We start from the raw sequence: 20,449 nt of genomic DNA on the forward strand, positions 1-20,449 counted from the left end.
TTTAACAAAGATGGAACTGTAACCATCTCACAGAGACATTCAGGCCGTCCATGGACGTTAACACCTCGAAAGGAGCATCTTCTGATGAGAAGGGTTAAAGAAAATCGCCATGAAAGTTGACAAAAGTTAGCTAAAGAAGTAGAGAGCCAAACTGGGGTGATTGTTTCCCATGACACAATACGGCATATACTGCAGAGGAATGGCAAGCATGGGTGTTGTCCACAAAGGAAGCCTCTCCTAAAGCCCATGCACAAAAAAGCCCGTCTAGAATTTGCCATGGGGACTCTGCACTCTGAAGTTATGAGACCAAAATAATGTTTTTGGTACTGATGGCTTCAAAACTGTATGGTGTTGCAAAGGTGAGGAGTACAAAGAAAAATGCATGGTGCTTACAGTGAAACATGGTGGTGGCAGTGTCCTTCTGTGGGGCTCCATGAAAGCTGCTGGTGTCAGGGAGCTGCATTTCATTGAATTCACAGATGTACTTCTCTATGTCAAAAGAGAAAATGCTACCATCATTCTGTGCCCTTGGTCGTCATGCACTTTTCCAACATGACAATGATCCAAAACACACATCTAAGGCCACTGTTACATTTCTGAAGAAGAACAAGGTGAAAGTGATTCAGTGGCCAAGTATGTCTCCTGATCTGAACCTAACTGAAAACACCTATGGGGAATTCTGAAGAGACAAGTTGAGCATCACTCTCCATCCAGCATCCAGGATCTAAAAGAGGTCATTCTTGAATAATGGAAAAAGATCGATGTTGCAATATGTCGCCAACTTGTTAATTCCATGCCAAAAGACACCTGGTGCTGTCCTTAATAATCATGGAGGTCATAGAAAATACTAGATGTAGTAGTTTTTGTTGTGGGGTGTATTTATTTCTGCATCAACTAATTTGAGTAAAATGTGAAGATTTTGTAATCCAAGTTATATTATTAACCTTACTTTCATGTAATGAGGCTAAACAAATGTTCTATAAATTCCGATTTGACAAAATTCTGAAAATTGTTCTTGTGTTCATTGAGATATTGATTAACATCTTACTTTTAAAAGGAGTGTACTCATTTATGCTGAGCACTGTATGCTATTTTCGTTTTTAATATTTTTTATGATTGTTTTTAACATTGTTCTATTGATTGCCAGCAGCACTACACTACTTTAATACCTGGAAGATGCTAATGATGCGGACGACACCACTCACAATCCAGAGACTGGTACGTTGCTGATCAGCAAGTGGCTATAGCCTAAGAACATTTGATTTTGCATCGTTCACAGAATTCATTTACACGTGCTTTTGGACCTAAACACGAGTACTGCTCAGAACTGCGCTCAGTCATGTTCATATTGTATATTGCTCTGTATATTTCAGCCTCTTGTTGAATTTGACAAGCTGTTGGCTGCAGGCAGAGACAGTTCTGTAATAACTGAGCAGTGTTTGCCATAAGAAGTAAAATTTAAATATAAAGCCTGCATTATTCTGGTCCCCATAGGTGACAACAACACATATATAAATCCAAGAATGCAAACGTAATAAGCAGATTGCCCCTGTGCTGGGTACAGTGCCTAGTAACTTTACTGCGCATGCGCCAAGTCCGGGTTCGACAAGCGTTTTTATCAATCGGATAACAGCTCCTGGAAGCGCACCAATGAAGAAGCGAGAAAGTTGCTGAACTTCCTGACTGCCAGCGAATCAAATGGGGCCGTGGAGAGTGTTTGGGATTCATCTGGCGCCACATTTTGAATGGTGTGCACGCTCCAAAGTGACACCATGGTAGAAGGACCGGGGTGTACTCTGAACGGGGAGAAGATCCGGTCCCGGGTCACCAGGGGGCAGAGTGTGCGGGAAGTTCGGGGGAGCGCTATGAGCGGCACGGTACGTGGGGCTCGGTCTGTACACGACAAGGAGAACGACTGTAGGACAGAGAATGGCTTGTCCCGACAGGGGTCTGTGTTTATGGCAGAACAGAGGGCATTGTTCCGTGTTTACTGTCAGGTGCACGTTGTACTCACTGCTATGTTTTGTTATATAATGTGGGAAAGCTGTGTCTGCTTATTGAATGCGACGACAATGGAAGAACAAGTCAGTGCTGACAGCAGGGGCGGGTTATGCTGAAGGTTACTTCGGTGCAGTGGATGTGGGTGGAGAAGGACGTCTGGGTGTGGCAAGACACATGGGCGTGCAGGTGGTGGGTGCAGAAGGACGTCTGGGTGTGGCAAGGCACATGGGCGTGCAGGTGGTGGGTGCAGAAGGACGTCTGGGTGTGGCAAGGCACATGGGCGTGCAGGTGGTGGGTGCAGAAGGACGTCTGGGTGTGGCAAGGCACATGGGCGTGCAGGTGGTGGGTGCAGAAGGACGTCTGGGTGTGGCAAGGCACATGGGCGTGCTGCTGGTGGTGAGTGCAGAAGGACATCTGGGTGTAGCAAGGCACATGGGCGTGCTGCTGGTGGTGAGTGCAGAAGGACATCTGGGTGTGGCAAGGCACATGGGTGTGCTGCTGGTGGTGAGTGCAGAAGGACGTCTGGGTGTGGCAAGACACATGGGCGTGCAGGTGGTGGGTGCAGAAGGACTCCTGGGTGTGGCAAGGCACATGGGCGTGCTGATGGTGGGTGCAGAAGGACGTCTGGGTGTGGCAAGGCACATGGGTGTGCTGCTGATGGTGGGTGCAGAAGGACGTCTGGGTGTGGCAAGGCACATGGGTATGCTGCTGGTGGTGGGTGCAGAAGGACGTCTGGGTGTGGCAAGGCACATGGGCGTGCTGGTGGTGGGTGCAGAAGGACGTCTGGGTGTGGCAAGGCAGATGGGCGTGCTGCTGGTGGTGGGTGCAGAAGGACGTCTGGGTGTGGCAAGGCAGATGGGCGTGCTGCTGGTGGATGCAGAAGGACGTCTGGGTGTGGCAAGGCAGATGGGCGTGCTGCTGGTGGGTGCAGAAGGACTCCTGGGTGTGGCAAGGCACATGGGCATGCTGCTGGTGGGTGCAGAAGGACTCCTGGGTGTGGCAAGGCACATGGGTATGCTGGTGGTGGGTGCAGAAGGGCAGATCAGTGCAGTAGGACACCTTGGTGGGTTGGTAGATGTAGAAGGACACCTTGGTGTGGTGCTTAGGGGATGCAGATGCATGCCTGGGTGTGGTGGTGGGTGGGGAAGGATGCCTGTGTGTGGTGGTGGGTGGAAAAGGATGCCTGGGTGTGGCGGCGGGTGAGGAAAGACGCCTGGGTGGGGCAAGGTGCAGGGGTGTGGAAATTTTTTAAAAAACTACTTGTCCAGGGTCTAAATCTCAATGTCTCAATTTACTTATCCCTCTTTACATTTTACTTGTCCTGATTAAAAAACATACATTTTTACCAAAACTGTATTTAAACCAGTTTTAAGTAATGTCTAGGGCTTTTAAAACAAAAGGGGCTTTATGGTGATTTAAACGTTTAATATTTTTAACATTGCTCTGTTTATCTCTACCTCCCATCCCTGCCTCTCTCCAGCACTGCACCTGGGGACTAGCAGGGAGGAGAGAGACCTTGCAGTGTAATGAGCACCGATTGGGTGCTCCTCAGGAAAGGGAAGTGTAGGGCTTATCCTTTATTCATTTAGCTGCCAGAGCTGTTTTTGCATCCGTTTACAAAAAACCTACCTTCCCGGAACTGCATGTCCTGGGCGTTGGACGATATGAATTGCACATCCCTGGGGTGTGCTGGTAGTGGGTGCAGAAGGGCACATCAGTGCAGTAGGACACCTTGTTACGGTGGTAGATGCAGAAGGACGCCTGGGTGTGGCGGTGGGCGGGGAAGGATGCCAGTGGTGGCAAGGCACATGGGTGTGCTGGTGGTGGGTGCAGAAGGGCACATCAGTGCAGTAGGACACCTTGCGGTGGTAGATGTGGAAGGATACCTCAGTGTGGTGCTTAGTGGATGCTGAAATATGCCTGGGTGTGGCGGCGGGCGGGGAAGGAGGCTTTGCTGCAATGGTGGCGGGTGCAAAAGAAGGCATTGGTGCAATGGTTGTGGTGGATGCAGAAGGGCATATTGTTGTTGTTGCGTGTGCAGAAGGGCATAATGATGTAGTGGTGATGGGCACAGAATGACACCTTGGTGTGGCGGTGGGTGCTGAAGGCTACATTGTTGCAATGGTGGTGGTGGTTGCAGAAGGGCACATCGGTGTGCCCTGGGGGGTGCAGAAGGGCACATCGGTGTGCCCTGGGGGGTGCAGAAGGGCACATCGGTGTGCCCTGGGGGGTGCAGAAGGGCGCATCGGTGTGACCTGGGGGGGGGGTGCAGAAGGGCTCATTGGTGCGGTGTTGATGTGTGCAGTTTGGTGTTGTGGCGGATATAGAAGGGCACATCGGGGTGTGGTGGGGGGGTGTGCAGAAGGGCGCATCAGTGCGACCGGTTGGGAGGGGTGGTGCAGAAGGGCTCATGCAGTGTTTATGTGTGCAGATTGGTGTTGTGGCAGATATAGAAGGGCACATTGGTGTGTTGCAGAATTAACACTAAGAGCATTGAAGATGCTGGTTAGTAGCGTGGTGGGCTCAAAAGGGCACATTAGTGATGAGCCAATGCTCCTGCTGCTTAGTATGGTTTGTTTTGTTTTAAGTGCTAAATGCCACATTCAGTATTCTATTTGAGTCTATGATAAAGCTTAAAATGCATTTGATGAAAAAAAAAACACTATCTCACATTAGTCACTGAAGAGATTAGAAGACAACAAATTATATTTTATTTTCACATTGTAAGTAAAAACAATTTATGTGAAAACATATTCTTATCATTTCAAACTCCAGCTAATTGTTTTTTTCTCATTTTGCATCAGGTAGAGCTATTTAGTCCCCATTAATCTGTGTCCCATTGAGGAGATTTACTATTTTTGTCTTTTTGTCCTGGTGGCTAATGTGAGGGAAAATGTGAAATGTTCAGGCTGTCACTGTAGCAGAAGTAGTTGACAAGTCTGCCAATGAGGAGATGGGGGACACTTGTCCTGGTGTCAGTTATCATAGGTGGGCTTTCTTCTCATTGTGGGGAGATTTCCTCTTCCATGTTTGTCCCTGAGTCAGGGAGTGACACAACCATTCAAAGACCAGGCCTGACACTTTTTGTTTACAAGTAAAAATCAGTATTTTTTGCTAGAAAATGACTTAGAACCCCCATAACGTTATATATTTTTTCTTAGCAGAGGCCCTAGACAATATATTATGGGTTTTGCAATTTTTTATGTCGCACAGTATTTACGCAGTGGTTTTTCAAACTTAGATTATTTTTCCTAAATAATACACTTGATTGAATTTTAATGCACACAAGCACAATATAATACCCAGGTTTTGGATAAAATATAAAATATGGTGTTGCACCAAGTAAATAGATACCTAACATGTCACTCTTTAAAATTGTGCACGCTCGTGGAAAGGCTACAAACATGACACTTAAAAGCCTTTACAGGTTAAAAGTTTAGAGTCACAAAGTGGGTCTGGTACTAGAAGTATTGCTCTCGTTCTGATGTTCGCAGCAATACCTCACATGTGTGGCGCAATCGCTATTTAAGTATGCTGGCAGGACCAACACATCTGTTCCTTTTGCGTGCAAGCATGGGAGGACGGGGGGTGCTTTAAATTTTTTTTTTTTTATGTTTCATTTTATTTATTTGTTTTTTTTTTATACTGTTTCTTTTAACTTTTTTTGCTCGCTTTCATTGCTGTCATAAGGAATGTAAACATTCCTTATGACAGCAATAGGTAGTAACAGGTACTTTTTATTGAGAGATATGGGATCTATTAGACCCCAGATCTCTCCCCTGCCCTTACAAGCATCTGATCACACAAAGATTGGTGTGTTCAGATGCTTTCCCTATTTAAAAATGGCACTGTTTACATCGTGGAAACCGTAAGTGACAAAAATGTTTGTCGTTTCCTAAACCCTAGAGATCATTGGGGACCTTCCAGTCTTTGATTTCTGTGGTAAGCTGGCAGAAGCGCCAGCTTTCTATTCTGGGCTCGCAGGTAAGACATTAGCGTCCCGAGAGGCATAAGCGGGTGTTGGGAGGGGGCGACCTCTCCAGCTGCCTGTAAAAGCCATCCAGCAACTAATTAGCCACTAGGATGACTTTTATATAAAAGCCGTCCGCCAACTGAAAAAACAATACTGGAATGATGCCTGTAGCTGCTGGCATCTTCTCGGTACAACCACTTAAAGTCAAATGACATAAATGTACATTATTTGGTGTTAGGTGGATAATACAACCCCTGGCAAAAAGTATGGAATCACCACTCCTGGAAAATGTTCATTCAATTGTTTGTGTAGAAAAAAAACTAATCACATACATGCCTAAAAACTATATTCATTTAACATTCCAACCTTCTGGCTTTAAGAAACACTTAAAAAAGGAAGAATACTGTAGTTAGTTGCAACTGTTTTTGCAGATCAAGCAGAGGAAAAAAATACACTTAGGTCCATATATATTTGGACACAGGCACAATTTTAGTTTTTTTCAGGTGTTTACCAAAACATATTCAAGCTATAGTTATATTATGGATATGGGCTGAAAGTGCACACTCTCAGTTTTAATTTGAGGGTATGTACATCCAAATTGGAGGAAGGGTTTAGAAATTACAGTTATTAAGAGTAGCCATCTCCCCTTTTTCAAGAGACCAAAAGTAATTGGACAATTGAATAAAAAGCTGTTTCATGGCCAGGTGTGGGCTACTCTGATATTTCTTCATCAATTAAGCATTTAAAAGGTCTGGAGTTGATGTGGTATTTGCATTTGGAATCTGTTGCCGTGAACCTACATCATGCGTTCAAAGGAGCTGTCCATGCAACTAAAACAGGTCATTGTAAGGATTAAAAAATGAAACAAATCCATCAGAGAGATAGCAGCATCAGTAGGAGTGGCCAAATCAACAGTTTGGTACATTCTGAGGAAAGAAGAATGTACTGGTGTGCTCAGCAACATAAAAAGGCGTGGATGTCCATGGAAGACAACAGTGGTGGATGATCTCAGGATCCTCTCTGTGGTAAATAAAAATCCATTCACAACATCCAGACAAGTAAGGGACACTCTTCAGGAGGTGGGCGTATCATTGTCAAAGTCTACAATCGAGAAGACTTCACGAGAGCAAATACAGAGGGTTCACCACAAGGTTCAAAGCATTCATAAGCCTGAAGAATAGAAAAGCCAGATTAGACTTTGCCAAAAAAAATCTAAAAAAGCCAGATCTGTTCTGGAAAAGCATTCTTTGGACGGAAGAAACTAAGATTAATCTGTACCAGAATGACGGGAAGAAAAAAGTGTGGGGAATGCTTGGAACACCTCATGATCCAAAGCACAAAACATCATCTGTAAAACATGGTGGTGGCAGTGTGATGGCATGGGCATGCATGGCTTTCAGTGGCACTGGGTCATTGGTGTTTATTGATGATGTGACAGAAGCAGCCGGATGAACTCTGCAGTGTTTAGAGGTATATTGTCAGCCCAGATTCAGCCAAATGCAGCAAAGTTGATTGGACGGCACTTCACAGTATAGATGGCCAATGATCCAAAACACATTGTAAAAGCAACCCAGGAGCTTTTGAAAGAAAATAAGTGGAATATTCTGCAATGGCCAAGTCAATCATTTGATCTCAACCCAATTGAGTATGCATTTCATTTGCTGTAGGGAAAACTAAAGGCAGAAAGACCCACAAACAAAGAACCACTGAAGACAGCTGCAGTTAGAGCCTAACAAAGCATCAGAAAGGAGGAAACCCAGTCTTTAGTAATGTCCATGGGTTCCAGACTTCAGGCAATCATTGTCAGTAAAGGATTCTCAACAAAATATTAAAAATGAGCATATGTTCATATTTGTGCATGCTCGTGAAATGGCGACAAACTTCAGTACCCTATATTTTCTATGAGTCGACACTTTTAAAGCTCCTTATAGGTCATCAGTTTAACGTGGTGAGGACAAGAAGAGGGGAGCGGATGTGTCCACTCTCCTCCCTCCCCTCTAGCCGATGGTGGTGTGCCGGTCCCGGGCCCGCAGATGGGCAAGCGGAGCCCAGGAGACCTCACGGGGGGAAGGGAGAGGCTGGCACTGTGTGGAAGCAGTCGGGCGGCAGCGCAGGCACCTGAATGCTTCAACCTGACAGGTGAGCCGCCACTTGCCCGCAGCAGGGCCAAAAATAGAAAAAGACTACCTGGCTAGGTCGTGGGAGATAGAAATCAAATAATGGAGATCCAGGGGAGATCTCTGAGGTTAGACTCTTGCTCAGAAAGTGTCAATATGACAGGCATGCCTCTCTGGTTCTGGAAAGGGATTATGGGAAATATCACTCGCCCAACCCTTACCAGAATTGCTAACAAGGTAGAGCAGTTAAGTCAGTTGTAGGACTGGTTGACCGTACAGTTCCCTGACAAAGTCTAAGTTGGAGATCCTGGAAACCTACAGGTCATATGCTGACCTCTTGGGTAGGAGGGACCTTGATCGGGCGAGCATGTCAGGTTTTCTGGACTCTACTCCAGGACTGGGAAATGGCAGTTCTGTGAGTTTGACGGAGGACATCACAGCAGATGAGTTGGTTAAAGCTATTGATAAGCTTGCCATTAAGAAGTCGCCTGGTCCAGACGGATTGACAGCTGAGTTTTATAAGCACTTTAAGGTTACTCTGGCTCCATATTTGGAGGTTTTTATTGGCTGTCTGAGAGAGGGTTCACTTTCTCCTTCCATGTGACAATCTGCAGTGATTCTTCTATAAAAGGGTTAAGATTCTTTGAGAATTGGTGGCCCATTAGCCTTCTCAATGTTGATAGGAAGATACTGGCAAAGATAATTTTCTAGCGTTTATCGTCTGTTGCAGGCAATTTACTTTCTGGCCATCAGCACTGTTGGGTTCAGGGTAGAAGCACTTTTTCAGCGGTGTTAGCTGTTTGGGAGGCCCTGGAACGGTACAGGGCTGCAGGCTGGGGACAGTTCCTGCTGGCATTGGATCAGGCCACAGCTTTTGATCAGGTGATACATGAGTTTTCTTGGGCTCTCCTGTCCCACAGGGGAATCTGAGAATGCAGCCCGCAGTTCCATTGGCTGACCATAGAGCTGATCAGAGACCAGAATGGCTTCAATCATCTCTATAGTCTAAGAAATCGGAAGATACGAACAGTTCATCACTTCAGTTTTGCAGGATATAAACAGTGCCATTTGTAAATTGGGAAACCAGCTGATCACACTGATCTTGGTGAGATCAGATGATATAAGGGCAGAGGAGATATTTAGAGTCTAAATAGACCACAGATTTCTCAAAAAAGAATCTGTCAAGTCCTATTGCAGTCACAGGGGACATTCCCTGTGATTAGCAATAAAAGTGATAGAAGGGACAGTGAAAATAAAAAAAATAAAAGCCCTAAATTCCCCCCCCCCCCCGCGTGCGCAAGTTTTGCCCCCGTGCCGGTATGTAAACAGCACTTGCACCATGCATATGCAAACCCTGTGAAAAAAATGTTATCTGTAGAATGCTCACCAAATCCCTTGGGGTGTCCACTTTCCAAACAGGAGTCATTTAGGGGGGTGTTTGTAGTATCCTGGCATTTTATAGCCTCCGAAACTGATAGGTAGTGAGGAAGTGATATGAGGAAATATGCCCTTTCAAAGCCTGGAGGTGGTCACTGGATTTTGGGGGCCTGTATGTAGCTAGGCTGCCAAAAAGTCTCTCATGTGGTATCCACATACTCGGGAGAAGTAGAAGAATGTGTTTTGGGGTGTTATTCCACATATCTGGCATGCAGGAGCAATATATAATTTAAGTGACAACTTTGTGTAAAATAAAAAAAATTTTATTTTCGAAAAATTTGTGGCAAAAAATAAAATGTTCCATGGACTCAACATGACTCTCTGCAAAATCCTTGGGGTTTCTACTTTCCAAAACGGGGTCATGTGGGGGTGGAGTTGTACTGCCCTGGCATTTTAGCACTTCAAGAAGTGTGATAGGCAGTCAGAAAGTAAACGTGTGTGTGTGTGTGTGTGTGTGTGTGTGTGTGTGTGTATATTATATATATTTAATCCTATCTTCCATAAGTGAGTCCACCCCTCACATTTTTGTACATATTTTATTCTCTTTTCATGTGACAACACTGAAGAAATGACACTTTGCTACAATGTAAATTAGTGAGTGTACAGCTTGTATAACAGTGTAAATTTGCTGTCCCCTTAAAATAATTCAACACACAGCCATTAATGTCTAAACCGCTGGCAACAAAAGTGAGTACACCCCTAAGTGAAAATGTCCAAATTGGGCTCAAAGTGTCAATATTTTGTGTGACCACCATTATTTTCCAGCACTGCCTTAACCCTCTTGGGCATGGAGTTCACCAGAGCTTCACAGGTGGCCACTGGAGTCCTTTTCCACTCCTCCATGACAACATCACGGAGCTGGTGGATGTTAGAGACCTTTCGCTCCTCCACCTTCCGTTTCAGGATGCCTCACGGATGTTCAATAGGGTTTAGGTCTGGAGACATGCTTGGCTAGTCCATCACCTTTACCCTCAGCTTCTTTAGCAAGGCAGTGGTCATCTTGGAGGTGTGTTTGGGGTCATTATCATGTTGGAAGGGAGGGGATCATGCTCTGCTTCAGTATGTCACAATACATATTGGCATTTATGGTTCCCTCAATGAACTGTAGCTCCCCAGTGCCTACAGCACTCATGCAGCCCCAGACCATGACACTCCCACCACCATGCTTGACTGTACTCCTCACTTGGTTGCCGCCACACACGCTTGACACCATGTGAGCCAAATAAGTTTATCTTGGTCTCATCAGACCACAGGGCATGGTTCCAGTAATCTATGTCCTTAGTCTGGTTGTGTTCAGCAAACTGTTTGCGGGCTTTCTGGTGCATCATCTTTAGAAGAGGCATCCTTCTGGGATGACAGCCATGCAGACCAATTTGATGCAGTGTGCGGCGTATGGTCTGAGCACTGACAGGCAGACCCCCCCCCCCCCCACCCCTTCACCTCTGCAGCAATGCTGGCAGCACTCATACGTCTATTTCACAAAGACAACCTCTGGATATGACACTGAGCACGTGCACTCAACTTCTTTGGTCGACCATGGCGAGGCCTGTTCTGAGTGGAACCTGTCCTGTTAAATTGCTGTATGGTCTTGGCCACTGTGCTGCAGCTCCGTTTCAGGCTCTTGGTAATCTTCTTATAGTCTGGGCCATCTTTATGTAGAGCAACAATTATTTTTTTTTCAGATCCTCAAAGAGTTCTTTGCCATGAGGTGTCATGTTGAACTTCCAGTGACCAGTATGAGAGCGATTAAAACCAAATTTAACAAACCTACTCCCCATTCACACCTGAGACCTTGTAACACAAATGAGTCACATGACACCGGGGAGGGAAAATGGCTATTTGGGCCCAATTTGGACATTTTCACTTAGGAGTGTACTCACTTTTGTTACCAGAGGTTTAGACATTAATAGCTGTGTGTTGAGTTATTTTGAGGGGAAAGCAAATTTACATTGTTATACAAGCTGTACACTCACTACTTTACATTGTAGCAAAGTGTCATTTCTTCAGTGTTATCACATGAAAGGATAGAATAAATTATTTACAAAAATGTGAGGGGTGTACTCACTTCTGGGAGATACTGTATATGCCATGGTTTGTAGACGCTATAACTCTCACACAAAAAAACAATTAATATACATGTATTGGGATTTTTTTTTAATCAAAGACATGTAGCAGAATACATTTTGGCCTAAATGTATGACTAACTTTAATGGATATTTTGTATAACCAAAAGTGAAAAATAGTTTTGTTTTTCAAAATGTTTGGTCTTTTTTGTTTATAGTGAAAAAAGTAAAAACTGCAGAGGTTATGAAATACCAAAAGAACGCTGTATTTGTGTGTAAAAAAAAAACCCCCAAAAACATCAATTTCGTTTGGGTACAGCATTGCACGACCGCACAATTATCAGTTGAAATAGCACAGTGCTGAACAGCAAAAAAAATGGCCTGGTCATGAAGGGGGGTAAATTTTCTGGAGGGCAAGTAGTTAAATAATTGAACATTTTTCAAGAATGGTGATTCCATACTTTTTGCAAGGGGTTGTATCTGGCCTGTGGCGATACAGCAATACCAGCTTGGCAGAGAGTCTGTTTACCTACTTTTTCTAGAGGGGAAATAAAGCTTTGGCTAGAGTTCCTCTTTGCTTGTAATAGACTTGAGTGTTTTTAAAAACAAGTGTGCTTTATAATTGATGTTATCACACCGAAACACTTCAGAGGTTTCTTCTTTGAATCTTTATAAAGACTTCCACTGCCTCCAGTGCTAAGCAGTTTTTTATTTTTAAACTGTATTTAAAGTGATGTGGACTTCAACTTTAATTACTAGTTTGTGCTCAGTGCGGAGGCGAAGTAATTGACCATGCTGTAGACCAGAGCATATGCCAATAGTATTTTCGTAATTACCTTGCTAGGAATAAAAGACAGCAGAGGAGTGCTATAGTCCATTAGTAAGATGTGAAGCTCTCTTTTACATAAAAAACCTTTTTTTTTTCTTGAGGTCTGGGGCTGTTCACCGTCTGCTACTTAGACTCTTCCGCTGTGTGCAGCCTCAAAGGCTTGAGCTGTATATCAATGCTGTCGTATCCCTCCTGGATATTTAAGGCACAGTTTACTCCGTTAAGGTGACAAGAGGTGATTTGTGAGGGATTTCATTACATTAAATTATTAAAATAAATATTCCAGCCTGCTTTCTTGGTTATAATGGCAAAAGCTGAAAAGGGTAATTTCACTGTGAAATGGCTCTCAGAAGAGATGGTGGAGGGCTTATCAATAAAGGCAAGTAGCTTATGTTTTTGAAAAATGATAGGATGAACCAGAAGGTATGATAACTGAAAAAGGCCAGAGTTTACAATCTATCTTTTCTGTAATGCCTATTAGGGTTTCTTTAACATATCAATATATGGGCCATGGGGAGAGCTTAGAGACCTTGTTATTGTATATAGAATATATGCTTAGTTCTTGCACTCTGCTTAGCCAATCTGTTACTTCTGTTTGGAATGTTAACAAGGTGACCTGTTTGAGTAGATAAAGTGATAGGATTTTCTACACAGTGATAGTTTATTCTTTTCTGTGTAGATCATTTCTGTTTACATGTTTGGCATAATAATCTGCACAGAAAAGTCCTATTAGCCTCTGGTTAGCTTTTCTTTGCTCTGCATGGTATTGTAATCCCAAATGTATATAGGAAAGGCTCCAACGCCCAATCTGTGAAATACAGAAAAATCCTTTAGGTGACTTTAACCACTTCCAGACCGGACACTTTTACCCCCTTCCTGACCAGGGCAATTTTCAGCTTTTAGCGCTATCACACTTTGAATGACAATTGCGCGGTCATGCAACACTGTACCCAAATGAATTTTTTACCATTTTTTTGAGATAGATAAAGCTTTATTTTGGTGGTATTTATTCACCACTGGGATTTGTATTTTTTTTGCTATGTAAATGAAATTTCCAAAAATTTTGAAAAAAAATGTTTTTTTTATAAAATTTTGCAAATAAATAATATTTCATCATAAATCTTAGCCAAAATTTATTCCGTTATCTTTTTAGTAAAAGAAAAAAAAATCCAAATTAGTTTATAAGCAAAAATTATAATTTTTAAACATTTTTTTTTACATTTATATTTTATTTTTTGATATTATTATTATTATTTTTTTTTTTTTACATACTGTCACCCTTTTTACACTGATTGCTTTTACACCCATATAGGATGTAAAAGCAATCATTTCTCTTTCTCTCTGTGTGCATTCTTGCACTCATTGAGAAGTACTGAGTGAGCTGTGATTGGTCACAGCTTGTCACATGGTACAAGGCTTTTGTGAATAGCCTTGTACCATGTGACCTCTGATCATTCACAGATTTCACACGTAGTAAGCAATGATGTCACAAGTGACATCTTGCTTACTACTTTGCATGTGATCACTGATTGGCCAATCAGTGATCACATGATCGGGACCTCATACAGAGGTCCCGTCCGACGATCGGTGTTTCACTGTGTCCGGAGGACACAGCGGGCACCGGATCGCGGTGCTGCGCGCTCCCAGGGAGCGCGCACAAGCAGGGTGCGGGGAGGCCGTTTATAGACGGCCACCCGACCCTGCAGTGCCACCGTCCGGCCGTTTATATACAACGGCCGGACGGGAAGTGATTAAGGACACTTTAATGTTATGACCAAAGTCCCCTTCCAGGTTATTTTTTTCTGTCTGTACAACTGAGGAAATGTACCTTCACTTTCTGTCCCAGAGATGCAACAAGAAGTGGAAGTCTCCCAAAGTTGTGGGAACTCCCCCCCCCCCCCCCCCCCCCCCCCCCCTAGACTGATGTCCCTAGAACAAGTGCCACCTTTCAAAGATTCCTCTCGTCTATTGTTCTTGGGACAACTCTAAAGCTGGATTCTCACTTGAGGATAGCGTTTTTAAGCGTTTTTTGTCTTGTGATATTTGTTTTTGTGTGCGTTTTTTATATACATCTTTTAACATTTATTTATTATCTTTTTTTTTGTTGTTAGAGTAAGGGGTTAGCATTAAGGTTAGGATAAGGGTTGGGAGTAATATATTATTTATGGTGTCTTTATTATTATTATTAACACCCTAACAAAAAATAAATAACACCTTAACACTAAATAAATAAATACATTATTATTAGGTTAGGGGTTAATATTTTGTTTTCTTATAATAAATTTTTTGTTCAGGTTTGGGTGTTTATTATTTATTATCAATATTATTCATAATACATGTATATACACATTATATTGCCAAAAGTATTGGGGCGCTTGCCTTTACAAGCACATGAACTTTAATGGCATCCCAGTCTTAGTCCATAGGGTTCAATATTGAGTTGGGCCACCTATAACAGCTTCAACTCTTCTGGGAAGGCTGTCCATAAGGTTTGTCTATGGGAATGTTTGACCATTCTTCCAGAAGCACATTTGTGAGGTCAGGTACTGATATTGGACGAGAAGGCCTGGCTTGCAGTCTTCGCTCTAATTCACCCCAAATATGATCTATCGGGTTGAGGTCAGAACTCGGTGCAGGCCAGTCAAGTTCCTCCACCCCAAACTCCCTCATCCATGTCTTTATGAACCTTGCTTTGTGCATTGGTGTACAGTCATGTTGGAACAGGAAGGGCCATCCCCAAACTGTTCCCACAAAGTTGGGAGCATGAAATGGTCCAAAATGTCTTGGTATGCTGACTCCTTAAGAGTTCCCTTCACTGGAACTAAGGGGCCAAGCCCAACCCCTGAAAAACAACCCCACACTATAATTCCCCCCTCCACCAAACTTTACACTTGGCACAATGCACTCAGGCAAGTACCGTTCTGGCAAATGCCAAACCCTGACACATCCATCAGATTGCCAGAAAAAGGCGTGATTTGTCACTTCAGAGAACACGTCTCCACTGCTCTAGAGTCCAATGACAGAGTGCTTTACATTACTGCATCCGACGCCTTGCATTGCACTTGGTGATGTAAGGCTTTGATGCAACTGCTCGGCCATGGAAACCCATTCCATGAAGCTCTCTACACACTGTTGTTGTGCTAATCTGAAGGCTACATGCAGTTTTGGAGGTCTTTAGCTATTGCCTCTGCAGACAGTTGGTGACTTTTGCGCACTGTGTGTTTTAGCATGTGCTGACCCTGCTCTGTCATTTTATGTGGCCTACAATTTCGTGGCTGAGTTGCTGTTGTTCCCAGTTGCTTCCACTTTGTTATAATACCACTAACAGTTGGCCGTGGAATATTTAGTAGCAAGGGAATGTCACAGATGGACTTATTGCATAGGTGGCAACCTATCATGGTAGCGCGCTTGAATTCACTGAGCCCATTCTTTCACAATTGTTTTATAGAAGCAGTCTGTATGCTTAAATTCTTGATTTTATACACCTGTGGCCATGGAAGTGATTGGAACACCTGAATCCAATGATTTGGAGAGATGTCCCAATACTTTTGGCAAGTGTGTGTGTGTGTGTGTGTGTGTGTGTATAAAATGTGTGTGTGTGTTAGTGGTTAATTATTCCATATTCATTATTTTATTTTGTTTATTATTTTTATCACGCACTTCTATGCAACTAAAAATGCACATATCTGCCCGATTTGAGTGACAAAAGAAGCCCCAGAACTTGTTTGAGCTTCAGACATTTGGAGTGGAGATGTAAACCATCTCCATTGAGAATAATTGATTTTTTTTTTTTCTCCTCAAGCATTTTGGAGCTTCAAGCTACAAATCGCTCAAATGTGAATGAGGCCTAACATTCCCACACTTTCTGTTTTGGTGACCATAGTCACCAGTACAGTGCCAATGGTGAATCTCATCAATGGGGACAGCAATAAAAACTCCTCCCCTACTCAATCCAAATTTTTAAAAGGTTTTGTCTAGAGGTACTGTTTAACATTTTCAATAGTGGAGCAAAAAGTATATATTTGCCTGTACTGCTGTCTGCTTTGCTGAACACTGATTTATTTCAGAGAAATCGTGCACTAAAGTTCCTGCAAAAATTGACACTTCCAGGAGTGTCAATCTCCTGTGTCCTAGGTTGCGATCAGTGGTTCCTCCTATTGACGAGCATGTCGATTATTGTGTTCTATAGTGAGTTAAACCCATGCAGTATATGTTTTGGGGTACTCACCTGCATGCCTGTTACATTAGGATAGGCAGCTGTTTGTGTGGGTCCAACATCCTCATAAATTTGATTGCCTGCAAGCAGCTCCTGATGGGACACAGGAAAAACTGGACCATTCGCAGTATACAAGCTTCAGCACTTTTGTGAAAAAGGCCTTGCTATGTGCTATGCCGCTTATGAACATGACGATGTACTTTAATATCATTTTTATTTTGCTCTGTTTTTCAGTCAAGGAAGTCACCAAGCAATGCATCGTGTATCCCCAGCACCTGCATTCTAATGTCTTTGATGTCCTGCACGTATACTGGGGTGCAGACTTTGGGAAAAGAGCTGTTCATGTATTTTGAGGCAAAAGCATTAAGGTAATGCTAAGTAAAATATAATATAAGAAAATTGTTATGATCTACAGTATCTTTCAAATGCATAATATAAATATATATGTCTATATATACATACACAAATTGAATTGACCACTGTCTAATTAAAATCCCAGTAAAACCCAACTAGGTTTTATTTATTGATCTTGTACAGAAGTTGTAACCTCCATCAGGTTTTGATTGCTGTGTGCTTGTTAGGTAGATTACTTCCTTTCTTCCTGTTTTGTTGACATTCTGGGTGATAAAGAGGTTATCAGTCCAAGGAAGTCAGGATAATCTTCCCCGTTAGGGCATGGATATTATGATCAGGATTGAAAATGTTTTTCCCTGTAAATACACATTACTGCTATGCTATATTTTATATCTCAAGCTGAAAATTAATTGCAGAACTGCAGAGATGTTACTTACCTCTCATCTGTCATCTCAGTCCAATGTTTCAGGTTGGAATGGGCAAGCTGGAAAGGGAAGATGCCTTAGCATAGTGTTTTTTTTTTTTTTTTTTTCTCTGGCATGTGTTAAACATATTTGTAAGAGGAGAGAGTTATTTCACATCAAGTGACAAAGAGATGGGAGAGCAGGAAATAGAAAAGTGCAAACCAGGCTAGAGATTCTAACCTTTTCTAGTGTACACCATAAAGTGGCAAGAAAAAATATGTGAATCCATTGGAATTAACTGGTTTTCTGCAGTAATTTTCCATAAATGTGATCTGTGATCTGATTTTCCTCTAAGTTACAGCAATAGAAATCACAATGTGCTTAATATGATAACACAAAAACAGTTCTAATTTTCTCATGTACAAAGTGTGGAGAAAATATTTACAACTAAATACCAAAATGAATGCAGGTAACTACCAAGAAACACTTTTTTTTTCTAAATTTGTACTGAGAAGGGCTAAATTACACTTTTTGAATTGAGGGCAGTAAAAACAGATGCAAAGGCAGCTGGACAGGGGTGTATACATGTTGTGGCAAAAATTATACCTTCTGATGCATTTCGCGCTGCACCACTGCTGAACACAACCTATTCGATTGAATGGGTCTGTGCCACAGCCACATGCAGTGTATGCAGCTGCTGCATGATAGTGTGGAATTTTCAGGGTTAAAACAGGTGGTGAAGAGATGACATATCATCTTTTCACCGCCTGTCAAATGCCTCTGAAAAGTGATTGGATGCTAAGGGCTGGTGCACGTCTACCCATGGCCTAACAAACATTTTCAACCATGGGTATCTGCTATGCACAGAAGTACTGTACTGTAGGATATGTGGTGTTCTGGGAGGGGGAAGTGTTTTCTGGGCTGAGAAAACCAACTTGAATGGTTTCAGTACTCCTGCTTAGAACTTTGAGGATGAGTTGCTTCACTCTGCTTAAAGTTACAGAGGTTAGTGAGTGCTCATTTTAAAGTTTAAAATCTCTTCTTGGACAAGTCCAGTTCTTGGTGCTGAGCCAGCAGGGGACAGATGTTGCATCAGATCCATGCTGAATCCACCTAGGTGAGTATAGATGCTGTTGTGTTTTTTTTTTTTCCCAAACCCCATACTTCTCCACTGACTGTACTCATCTGCTCTACTGTATCATACTGACTAAAGGATAGCATATGCAGAGAAAGAGTAACTATTCCATCAAAGAACTTGAATCCTGCAACTGTACTGCTCACATAATGTCGTATTTAGTGGTTTTACTCCACATTTGTATCTGCATATCACATACACATGCATGCTGCCTATATAATTCAGGTATGTAGTCCTAAGGGAAGCCACTGCACTTTGTGTAAGGTAAAATGCCCAGGTGCTCACCCACAAAGAAATCTATACAAATCTAAACCGGTATAGAGGCACTCGCACGTCTTGCAACAGAGATAAATCAAAACTGTGTTTTATTGTTAACGTTTTGATGGAGCTCACTCCATCTTTCTCAATGTTTCAGGTATGTACAGTATATATATATGTATATATGTCTTTTTGGCTTGGATATAGAACTTTCGGTAGTTTTAATAAATCCCAACCCTCCTATGACTGTTCTTGCTCATCTTGACATCCAGATATGTATTATTTTCAGCCATGGATGAACTGAGGAGGGAAGAGGTTTTTTTAGATAGTTTTAAATCGGATCAGGTTTTCACGTGCTTTACCCTTGCATATTGTTTAGATCAAATATGACCCATTTCCCAAGTAGTCTTCCAGGACAGCACACGAGACGTAGAGCTTCTCTCACAGGACAGGAAACATGTTACCTAACATAGAATAAAAGGCGGTCCTCCAAGCTACTTCTGTTTCTTCTGGATGCCATGTGGAAAAGGTTCTCTCTCCAGGGCTGGCTGGAAGCTCGGTTGGGGGGGGTTCACTTAGGATTCCCTGTCTTCTAACCCTGCAGCACTCTCCTCTAGGGGTGTTTGGAGATTAGGGTGCAACAGTCTGAGCCTTTCCAGGGTACAGGGAAGGCCAGGACAGTGGTGGCATTCCATTTGGGCAGTATGTCCCCCTGCCTGTGGAGGAAAGCAGGGTGCTCTCTGCAGCCTTACCTTTGTTTGGAGGCCACATTCTGGGAGTTCTGCTGCCTGGCTTTCTTCCTTGTGCGGTGGGGGGTGGGGCTTCTGCATTCCAAGCTGGCTCCGGAAGTTGTAGTGACATCATTTCCAGGAGGTGGGTGACGTCATCACCAGGCGCCGGGGATGCTGGTTCCAATCCCCATTTGAAAAAGGGCACCGGATTGACGGTTCGGGCGGCGGTCTTCGCTACAGCAAAGGCTGGAATGGAGAGACTGGTGGCTATGTATCCTCCCATGGCTGTTTCTCTGGCAGTTGATTCTGGGCAAGCAAGCACCAGCTCATCACAGGTAAAAACGGGGAGGGCTCCCAGATGTATGCCTGTGTTGGTTTTTTCCTATAACATACAGCTCCTTGGGTGATAGACTGTTTCTGACAAGAAATAAATGTGGATATCCTCCTGCGCTTAATATGGATGACGCAAATCTAATTATAGCTGCTGCCACTCAACTTAAACCAATAAGTGTAAACACAAAATATAAATATATAGTAAAGCGCTATAAATCAAATCTAACGCATGTGCAATACTCTCGTGCTGTGTAATGCTAGCCGTGCCAACGCAATAGTGCTCCGTGGGAAAAATGCAGAAATACAATTATAAATATTCAACAATATAAAGTGAGAAAACCATAAAAAATTTGTAAAAATCCAATGAAAAATGTGATAGTGGTTCTTAAAAAACAAAACAAAAAAGGGGGATAGCATCCCGTGCTGGTTTACCAATATCTGGTATAAACACACTGTATATGAATAAACATCTATCGCAAAAAACATCTGTGTAATTTAAAGCATAAAGTCCATGCAAGTAATACTGTGCCAACGTGATCTTCACTCTGGTGAAAAAGGGGATCCTCAAATGGCAGCAGTGCCTGCTCACCTCCACACA

The 20,449-nt window shown here is 43.0% G+C and overlaps 1 protein-coding gene across 1 annotated transcript in view; it reads left to right on the forward strand.

Moving 5' to 3' along the window:
- Window positions 1-1,617: 1,617 nt before the first annotated feature.
- Window positions 1,618-20,449, forward strand: part of NEIL3 (nei like DNA glycosylase 3) — a 117,168-nt gene continuing 98,336 nt past the window's right edge. The window contains exons 1-2 of the mRNA XM_089684064.1: window positions 1,618-1,877; window positions 16,871-17,004. Of these exons, the coding sequence (XP_089540190.1) occupies window positions 1,746-1,877; window positions 16,871-17,004 (266 nt within the window). The 5' untranslated portion in view covers window positions 1,618-1,745. The remainder of the gene's footprint in view (window positions 1,878-16,870; window positions 17,005-20,449) is intronic.

The sequence above is a fragment of the Staurois parvus genome, unplaced genomic scaffold (assembly GCF_062004578.1).
Source record: "Staurois parvus isolate SC_StPar_1 unplaced genomic scaffold, SC_StPar_1.0 ptg000334l, whole genome shotgun sequence".
In the NCBI taxonomy this organism is placed as follows: Eukaryota; Metazoa; Chordata; class Amphibia; order Anura; family Ranidae; genus Staurois; species Staurois parvus.